General features: G+C 56.7%; 1 protein-coding gene across 1 annotated transcript in view; it reads right to left on the bottom strand.

Annotated features, from left to right (window-relative positions):
• The window catches only part of LOC101626481 (sodium-dependent phosphate transport protein 2B-like), a 12141-nt gene extending 3371 nt beyond the window's left edge, over nucleotides 1-8770 (bottom strand). Inside the window, exons 1-9 of the mRNA XM_004681500.1 lie at nucleotides 8735-8770; nucleotides 5468-5573; nucleotides 5247-5381; nucleotides 4497-4625; nucleotides 3773-3916; nucleotides 3378-3489; nucleotides 2399-2594; nucleotides 1509-1604; nucleotides 986-1111 (exon numbers count right to left, since the gene is read on the bottom strand). Of these exons, the coding sequence (XP_004681557.1) occupies nucleotides 986-1111; nucleotides 1509-1604; nucleotides 2399-2594; nucleotides 3378-3489; nucleotides 3773-3916; nucleotides 4497-4625; nucleotides 5247-5381; nucleotides 5468-5573; nucleotides 8735-8770 (1080 nt within the window). The remainder of the gene's footprint in view (nucleotides 1-985; nucleotides 1112-1508; nucleotides 1605-2398; nucleotides 2595-3377; nucleotides 3490-3772; nucleotides 3917-4496; nucleotides 4626-5246; nucleotides 5382-5467; nucleotides 5574-8734) is intronic.
• Nucleotides 8771-8933: the final 163 nt, after the last annotated feature.

Genomic DNA, 8933 nt, shown 5'->3' with positions numbered 1-8933 from the left:
GGTGGGATGGGCGAGCCAGGTCACACATGTGTCTGAGATGCAAGGTGCGGTGGGATGGGCGAGCCAGGCAGGGGCACCGCTGACTGCAGACCTTGCCGTCACACCGCCTGTGTGGCCCTAGGGTGATCCCAGGAAAGGGTGGCAGGGGCGATGCGTGTGTAACCCCTAGAGCAGGGGAGGGTGGGGAAAGGCTCTGTGAATCTGCGGTGAGACACACCGGACTAAGGCGCCTGCTCAGATTCATGTGAAGGGCAGAGGTAGGCATGGAGAGGAAGAGGAAGTACACAGGTGGGTGTCAAAGGAGCAATTAGAAGAACTAGGGATTCCTGGAGTGGAAACTTTCCCAGACATAAATTGATAGTGTGTATGAATGTACATGCACATTACAAGTGTACATGAAACACAACGTGCATATATTATATATCACATGTATTGCATTGCATTATAGGTCATAGGTATATATCACATGGCACATACTGATACCATGGCCACGGGCATCCTGGTGTTCCACACACACAGCAGCACCCCATGGGAGGCTCCCTACTTTGCTGAGTGCCTCAGCCCAGGTCCTTGAGGGGGTCTGGTTGCACAGCAGGGACTCGTGACTGGGGGTGATGTCTGTTCTGTGTGGACACAACCTCTCCTTCCACCCTGGCTGTCACCTCCTTAGAGTCCCTGCCAGGGGGACACCCCGGCTCCTGGTGGAGACATGCTAGGGCATGCTGACATTGTCTGAGGAGATGGAACAGCCAGAGACCTGGGTGCCAGGCCCACTGCTGCCTCTCCCATGGGGCCTTGGGCCTGTCACTGCCCCAGCCTCAGTTTCCTCCACTGTGGAAGCAAGTGGCTCAGGGAGCAGGTTGAGTCTGGGCTCAGCAGGTCTCACTGTCCTTCTGTGCTTCGTGGCTGGGCGCCACACACAAGCTTCCTCCCCCCCCCATCATCGGCCCCAGAGGCCTCCCCTGGCTGAGGTCTGCCTGCACCACTCACACTTGGCGATGTTCTCCTTGTAGGATACAGTCTTGATGGTCCAGGTGGAGACACCGTCCGTCCAGCAGAGGGAAGGGGCGGTGCAGTTCTCAGGTACGGGGACGGTGACATTCACCTGAGTCTGTGACAGATATAAGGACAGGGTTTATAATGCACAGTTCTTTTTTTCAGTGGGAGCAGCAGGTAATTGGGTGAGGAGGTCACCAGACACCTGTGTGTGCACCTGTAAACATAATACCCTCTTTCCACAGGTCACTGCAATGGCAGAAACAAGAGGCAGCTGAGATAAGCCAGGTGACATGTGAGTAATGACACAGCAATGATGCAGCTGTGGTAGGGGGTGGGGTGATGGTTTGTCCGTCTTACTCCTTCTGTCTATTCACTCACCATTCAGTCATTGCTCACGGATCAATCAGTGAGCATTTTTTTTTAGGGATCCCACATTTTTCATTCTTCTACCTTTTCCCATAAAGCAGTTAAAAGCATTAACCCACTTAGCAATATTCTTATTAGCTTACCACATTGGTCAACGTTTTGCACCAAATCTTGACCAGACTCTTGTTTTCTACTGACATGTCATTCATCGCAATCTGGCCGATCACTTTTTTATCCAGCTGAGGAAGGAAATAGAAAACAGCAGGCCGTCAGAGCTCATGTGGGAAAGACATCAGGGATTTGTGGATGGAGAGCTTCTGAGGTCATGAACTTGACTGTGAATCCAGGCAGGAGTGAACTGGGACCCCCTAGCTGCAGTCTCAGTATGGAAGCATGGCACCTAGAGTTTAGCAAGTGTTTAATAATAATGAAAGGTCATATACTCAAACACGGGTATGTAAGAGCATGTTGCAGGTATTCAAAGGATGACCACCGACAGGGGAGCATGAGCTCAGAGGAAAGAGAAGTCTCAGCTGGCCCTTTCTTTCCAACCTGCATGAGCAAAGCTTTCCTTCAGTGAAATGTGAGCAATGGTCATCAATCTTTCAGTAAATGAAATATTTGCATCCATGATATGGACTTCCTAGTGACCAGAGGATGGGATGTCTCCTAGAAGGAAAGGACAATGATTTTCTATTTTTGCTTTTAGTTGGACACTTGTCAGATGAGAATTAAGATAAGCTAATCCTTTTTCAGGGATGCCACTACCCCTGTGAGGGGCAGTGGGAGCAAATTGTGCCTTTGAGTCTTTAGAACTCAACTGAAGGGCCCCACCTCTTGCACTTATCCCAGTAAAGATGGTGCATGTGTTAAAGTTGAGGTACAAAAGAAGCCATTGTTCTGTCAAGTGTCCCCAGAGTTCTACCTCCACTGGCCATTTTCAGAGGCAACAGTAGAGCAGTGGCCCTCCACCCTGCTCAGCATTCCTGGTTACTGGGGCTCAGGGAGGCCTTCACACTCAGAGTGGTGTCACCTGGACAATGAGCTTTGTGAAAGGATCTGTGATGACTTTCAGGAGTGATGGTTCGTCTTCCCCATTCTTCAAGTGGAAGCTCTCTAGCACCGCGTTGGTCAGGATCTCCAGGTAATGGGTAGCAGCCTCGACAGGCAGGAGTACAAGCACAGTGAGCCAGTTGAAGAAGTCGTGGACGGTGGCACCTGCAAAAGCCCTAGCCAGGGGCAAGTCAGGTTAGTCAGTGAGCGAGCAGGCGCCAGTGTGAGCGGGTCAATCATGCGTCCGTTGTGGCTCTTTGTGGACACACAGGTGAACACCCTCTTTTTCCTTCTCGCTGCAGCCCCCAAAGTAGGTAGAATGTATAGCTCCCTTCAACCACCAACGACACAGAAATCACCCAGCCTGTGGGATGAAGGTCACTGCACGGTCAGGCCCAGCACCCTGTCCCCCCTGCCTAGACAGCCTTTTCTAGAAGATCGAACAGCATTCGGTTCTCTTTGCTGCTGGTTAAGCTTCAGTTGCAAAATTAGTCCAGGGCACACTGAGTGGAAGGATTGCTTCAGACCCCTTTGGAATCGTGCACATTGACGACCCTTGACTTTCATTTGAAATGATGGGCATACACATGACGGTAATTACTAAAACCCTTAATTCAGTGCATCCCGATGTTCTTTTTTTAAAGATCTCGCGACTCTGATGGAACATTTGAACAACCCCCACCTGAACACAGCTAATATGAACTACGGTTTGCATCTACCTAAGAAGAGACACATGGACTCCCTGAATTCTGCATTATTTCCTGGGTAAGAAACGCTAGACTTTATTGGTAAATGATACAGTTCCCTTAAATACACCTGCACATCAAAAGCCCCCAATTCCACGTGGGACAAGAGCAGGAAATGTCAAGCCGCTGCCCCCCTACCCCCCCCCCCACCGAGGGAAGGCCCCAGCGTGGGCTCCCGTGGGCCCAGGGGCGTGGCTGGCGCCGACCTCCTACCTCCGGAACTCACTGCGGTCTCCTGCCTGCATGAGCGCCACGATGGTGTTGGTGATGGAGGTCCCGATGTTGGCCCCCATGACAATGGGGATGGCGGTCCTCACGGTCAGCACTGAGGGTGGGTAAGGCGGTTAGCACTTGGAAGGCAGCGTGACCACGGCCTGATGGCCCCTACCGCAGCTGATGGCAACCTCTTTGAGGTCAGCACTTGCTGTGACTCTGCCCGAGGCTAGGGCGACTCTCCATAGAAGGTACACGCAGGTACCCCTCTAACATTGAGGTCTGTTTCCAGACTGAGCTATGAGGAGGGAAACAAGCTTGTGGGGGTAAAGTGAGGGGCTCCCAGCTGGATGGAAAAATCGGGATGGGGAGGGCTCCTGGGAGCCAGGACTCACGCGAGGAGGCCACCATGCTCACGATGATGGACGAAGACGTGCTGGAGCTCTGCACCATGACTGTGACCAGCACCCCGATCACCAGCCCCGCCACGGGGTTGGACATAACAGAGTTGTTGCTCAGGAACTGTCCGGCGAGCTTCCCTGGAAAACAAAGCCGAGACCACAGGGGATTAGGCCGGTCCGTGGGCACAGACCTCTACACGGTGCCCAGGGCAGAGCCCAGAGCCCTCCATTCCTGCTGGGGCCCTTGCAGCTTTCTCCCTTCGCCTCTCCCCAGGACACCGAAGCCACGCCCCTCCACACGCACCCTCCCCATCCTGCTCCCCTACCCTCCCACTCTCATAGAAGAAAGCCCTGGAGATGCTGCCTTGACCTAGGGGACCAAAAGTGACGTCCAGAAAGTCACACAACCCATGAGTGCTCGCCCCAGCCTCTCAGGTCGCTGGTGGCAATCTCATCCAGCCCGGGGACCCAGCCACCCTGTGTCGCGGGTCTGGGGCTGGCCCTGCGAGGCCTCGTAGGCTGTGACCGATTCAGCCCTGGCCGCTGGGAAGAGGCTCGCGTGGGTCATGGCCCCTGGATGGCTCTCAGTTCCGTCGTTTGTAAAACACAGAGGCTGAGGTGGCTTCCGATGCGAGGAAACAGGAGCTGCCCATGAGACTTGGCTGGGACGCGACTGAAGCCAGGCCTGGAAGGACGCACCCAGGTCCTCCCCGCGTACCTCCCACCAGCTGGAAGGCGCTGCTGAGCACGTCCAGGGAGCACACGAACAAGTAGAGGAACGCCAGGAGCAAGACGAATTTCCCGGCCCTTTGGAAGACGCAGAGAAACTTCCCTCTGGTGTCCCTGTCTGGAGGAGGGGAAAGGCACAGAGGCATTGAGTGTCTGGAACCCCGCGGAGCCGTGGCGGCCCCTGCCACCCCAGGAGCAGGCAGAGCTAAGGGCGCGCCAAGCACTTACAGAGCAGCACAAGCACTTTCTAGAAGGTGGGTGCAAGCAGCCATCGCCACTGCACTGGGGGAGCGTGGGCCGCCACCCCTGGAACCGCGCGTCCTCGACTCCTGTTTCTCCGCTCACCTCCAGGTGCTCCTCACTCCTCCTCCTCCCTCCCAGCCTGCCCAGCTGTCTGACCACACACAGAACTTTCACCTGCCCCTGAACTAAGTGCACTGCTTGCTGGCACCCTGCTGAGCTGGGGTGCATTCTGCTCCTGCAGACTTCCCTGTGGACTGCCTGCAGGGGAGGCGACACCTCAGCCCAGCTCATGGCTCTCTGCGCACCCCAGCCTCTACCTGGGACAGGTGAGTCACCGTGGGTCTGAGGGTCAGCCGGGGTCTGCCCGAGGCCTCCAACCCCCAGGGCACCCCGCCAGGGCCTCTGCTCCAGGGCAGGAGACCCTGGGGAGCTGGGGCGACATGAGTCACATGAGGCGGCGAGCTTGGTCCCTCTGCTGCCCCCCCCCCGTGTTTACCTGCCCACTTGATGCCCTTGTCCTGAAGGGCAGGCAGGTCCCAGGGGTCTCCCTCCTCCGCGGGCTCCTCCACCAGAGCCACAGTGGAGCAGGCCAGTGCAAGTTCCGTCTCGGCTCCGGGGGCGCCGGGTTCCTCTGTCCAAAGGAAGGCCAGCGTGAGGCACGGGGGGCAGAGCTGGGAGGCCCTCGGGGGGCCGCCGAGGCGGGTGGCCTGCACTCACGTCTGCGGGTGTCCTCGGCCCCTGCGGGCCCTGTGCACGGGGGGCTGGCGGCCCCCTCCAAGCAGGCCCGTGGGGCGTCCTCCAGCTCCGGGCAAGAAGCCATGGTCTGGGGGAAAACAGAGTTAGGGGAGCAGCGGGCGAAAGGAGGGGCCTCCACTGGTCATGGCAGGGAGAACCGGGGCTGCAGGGGAGTGGAGAGTGGGGTGGTCATCACCAGAGGTGAGCCGTGGTCGGCACCAGATTTCACCCATGGCTCGTCTCTCCAGTTTGCCAAAGGCCTGAGCTAGAGTCATGGGGGACATCTCCCCAGATACCCTCAGAGGGGGCCTGCTCCCTTGCGCCACCCCGAGGCTCTGAGCCGGCTGCTGCCCCCCGCTGCTGCCGCTGGCCACGTGTGGTGCGTTTATAATTTCCCCCGCTGCCAGCCCTGTTCATGGCAGACAAAGCCAAGGCACAGAGAGATGAAGGGCCCAGGCACCTGCGCCTTCAGGGGCAGCTCACACGGGGCTGGGGACCCCGCTGTCCTAGCTAGGCTCAGCACCTGCTGGCCTGGCCACCCCAGGACCCAGCCAGGACAGGGCCCTGCCCAGGGGCCTCTCCTGCAGCTGCCTGCCCAGAGGGGTAAGCGGCGCTCCCAGGCCACGGGGAGGGGCGGGGGTGGGAGAGGCCTGGGCGCACACTCGGGGGGGACTTGAGGCTCCAGGGATGCACCGAGGGGATGGTACAGGGAGCCCAGGCCCTCGCTTTAGACCAGGGCTTCCCCCGGAAGGGCCATCACACTCAACTTCCAGTCTGTGTTTAAGGCGTTGGAACAGATTCTGGATGCGGGAACGACACCGGCCTCTTTGCACTGACCTGTGGGGCTGTGCGCGTGAGCTGGCGGATAGAACCATCCGAAACATCTCACTGCTGTTCGCACTGAGTTCACTGGGCTGTCCTGTCTCCCAGCCCAGGGTGAACGGGGGTGGGGTGAGGGTGGCAGAAGTGGCAGCAAACGTCTACTCCAAATCACAACTCTCACAACTCACGAGAAGTTGTTGTCGACGTGATACTGAATTTGGGTCATTTTTATGTCACCTCGGGTCAACGGCAAACCCAGAGGGCCCTCTCCCACCACTAGGGATGTTTTCAACGAAAGGAACGCGGTGGTGGGGGGCAATACCACCACCCCTCCCCTTTACCAGCATGTCTTTTTGCCAAAGTTGCCAAGTGACAGAGAGAGGTGAGAGCTGGGCAGCGGCCCCTGCAGGGAGCCCAGCTGTTCCCAATGCCAGCCCAGAGCAGGCGCAACACTGCCCCTCGGAGGGCAAAAGCGGCCAAGGAGAGCCCAGGGGCAGAGCCAGCACAGAAAGGTCTGGGGACCCGGCCTGGGCAAGAGGGGTGCGGTGTCACGAGAGCCCAAGCGGCTCCCCTGACTTAACCCACAAGCTGCCCCCCTGACTTCAGCCTTTGGACCAAGTAACCCCCCACCCCCGGCCCCTGCCCAGGGACAGCTCAGGCTCCCTCAGCCCTGGGAGTCTGAGGACTGAGCCCACTCCATCCCTGTGCCCCTCAATCCTGACCTGGAGGGGCTCAGCCCCCCTGCAGGTCCTGTAAGCCGCCCGCCCCGGCAGCCTCTGCTCTGAAAACACTGAGCCCATGGGGTTCTGCTGTCCACACAAGGGAAGCCAGGCCTGTCCTGGGGGCCCCCTGCCCTGACGGCAGCGGCAGCTGGCTCCAGTCAGCTAGTCACCCTGGATGGTGACCCCACGGACAAGGAGGGGAGCACGTGGAAGTCACCCTGGGGCGTGACCTCCTGGGGCCACACACCTAGATCCCAGCCCAGGAAGCCTCGGTGCAGTCCTGGGTCCATCTGGGGAAACTGAGACAAGATGCACAGGGACCTGCTTGAGCGTCTCGCAGCTATGAGCGTCCAGAAAGAGCCCGTCACCCCCTCGCTGAGAGCTTCCATTACCCCCTGCTTCATCCCAGCCAGGCATCTGTGACCCCAGTCACCCAGGTGTGGCTGGGGAGTAACCCGGTCACACAGTGTAGTCAGAGGAATAAGAGCAATGGCTGTAACATGAAGATGGGGGAGGGGGGTGGATCTCAATTGGAGGAAGGTTTAGAATTTTCTACAGACCCACATCTGCCAGTTCCCTAGGTCTGCGTGAGGAATATTGAGAAGAACTAAGGAAACTAAGATTCTCTGAAGTACATGGGACAAGAGCAAGCGCTCCTTTTACTCACCAGGGCTCCCTGTGCAGGTAACACCGAGGATGGTCCCATGTGCAGGCCAGCCCAGGTGTATATAGGGAAGGTGTTAGCAGAACAGCTGCTGTCACCTCACCCCCAGCATGTGGTAAACAGGCCCCTCTGCCTTTACAGCACTCCCAGCAGCCCCTGAGAGAATGCAAATTTGCAAAGAGAAAGCCTCCCTTCTCTAATCCAGTGAATTGGAAAGCATGGCTCCACCCAGGACCACCTTTTTTTTCAAATGTGATGGTCTCAGAACAGGTTGATCCTGTTTGATTCTAGTTTTGCATCATAGGTATTTATTTATGTGGTTGAAAGTAGCATTATTTTTAACATTGTCAATAACCCAAGGCATTGGATTATCAATTTTACAATTTATATTAGTGTTGGAGGGAGGCTCGACGGTGTGTGTGTTTGGGTGGCTCTGAAATTTCTTTTGGAAAAAAGCGTTTGTAGAGTAATTTCCTATCTTCATTCCTTTGCAGAAACAGAAAACAAATTAGATCCTCAACATTCCACCTGTGTTTACACACAAGCTTCTAAAATCTTCTCGTTCTGCACTTTCTTCTGCCGGTTGTGGTTGTTGTCCCACGAGATAGCTGGCGTGGACTGGGTGCCATGGAGTCATCACGTGACATGGAGACCCGCCTGGCGCCACACCATCTTGCCCCAGGTCACAAAGTGTGACCTGCAGAGCCCACATTCCTCACTCGGCCCCAGCCAGACGTGTACAGACGTTTAGAAAAATGCAGCCCCTCAGTGGGCGTGGAGTCAAGACACTGATAGTTTTACTGCAGACACACAGGGGTTGCTATTAAGGGCAATGCATTTGTCGATCCACATGAGCTTTTATGGCAGGTTGGAGATCAAAACTGCTGCTGAGGCTCACCCAGGACAAGTGCTGTTCTAACTCGAGTACATTGTCCTTAGTCTGTACTGTCCAGTGAGGATGATAAAGAGGGCAGCAGTGGGCCTTGGGGAAGTTCAGCAGTGACAGGCTGGTGATGGCAATTCGGAGCTGCCCCCAGTTACCAGGTACACGGCATCATCACCAAAGGCCTTGAACATGTGCCCCCTTTCCTGAGAGGTGTATTTGTTTACCCCCAAGGTCTTGTGGGCTGAGTGGGGTGAAGCAGAATGACACCCAGAAGCGGATGTGACCATAGGCTGTACAATATACTGCAGAGCAGACGGGTGAAGACAATCTGGGGTGAGCGGATGCCAGGCAGGG

The sequence above is a fragment of the Condylura cristata genome, unplaced genomic scaffold (genome assembly GCF_000260355.1).
Source record: "Condylura cristata isolate star-nosed mole 26May11 unplaced genomic scaffold, ConCri1.0 scaffold00012, whole genome shotgun sequence".
Classification (NCBI taxonomy): domain Eukaryota; kingdom Metazoa; phylum Chordata; class Mammalia; order Eulipotyphla; family Talpidae; genus Condylura; species Condylura cristata.
This window is presented reverse-complemented; position numbering and strand designations above follow the sequence as displayed.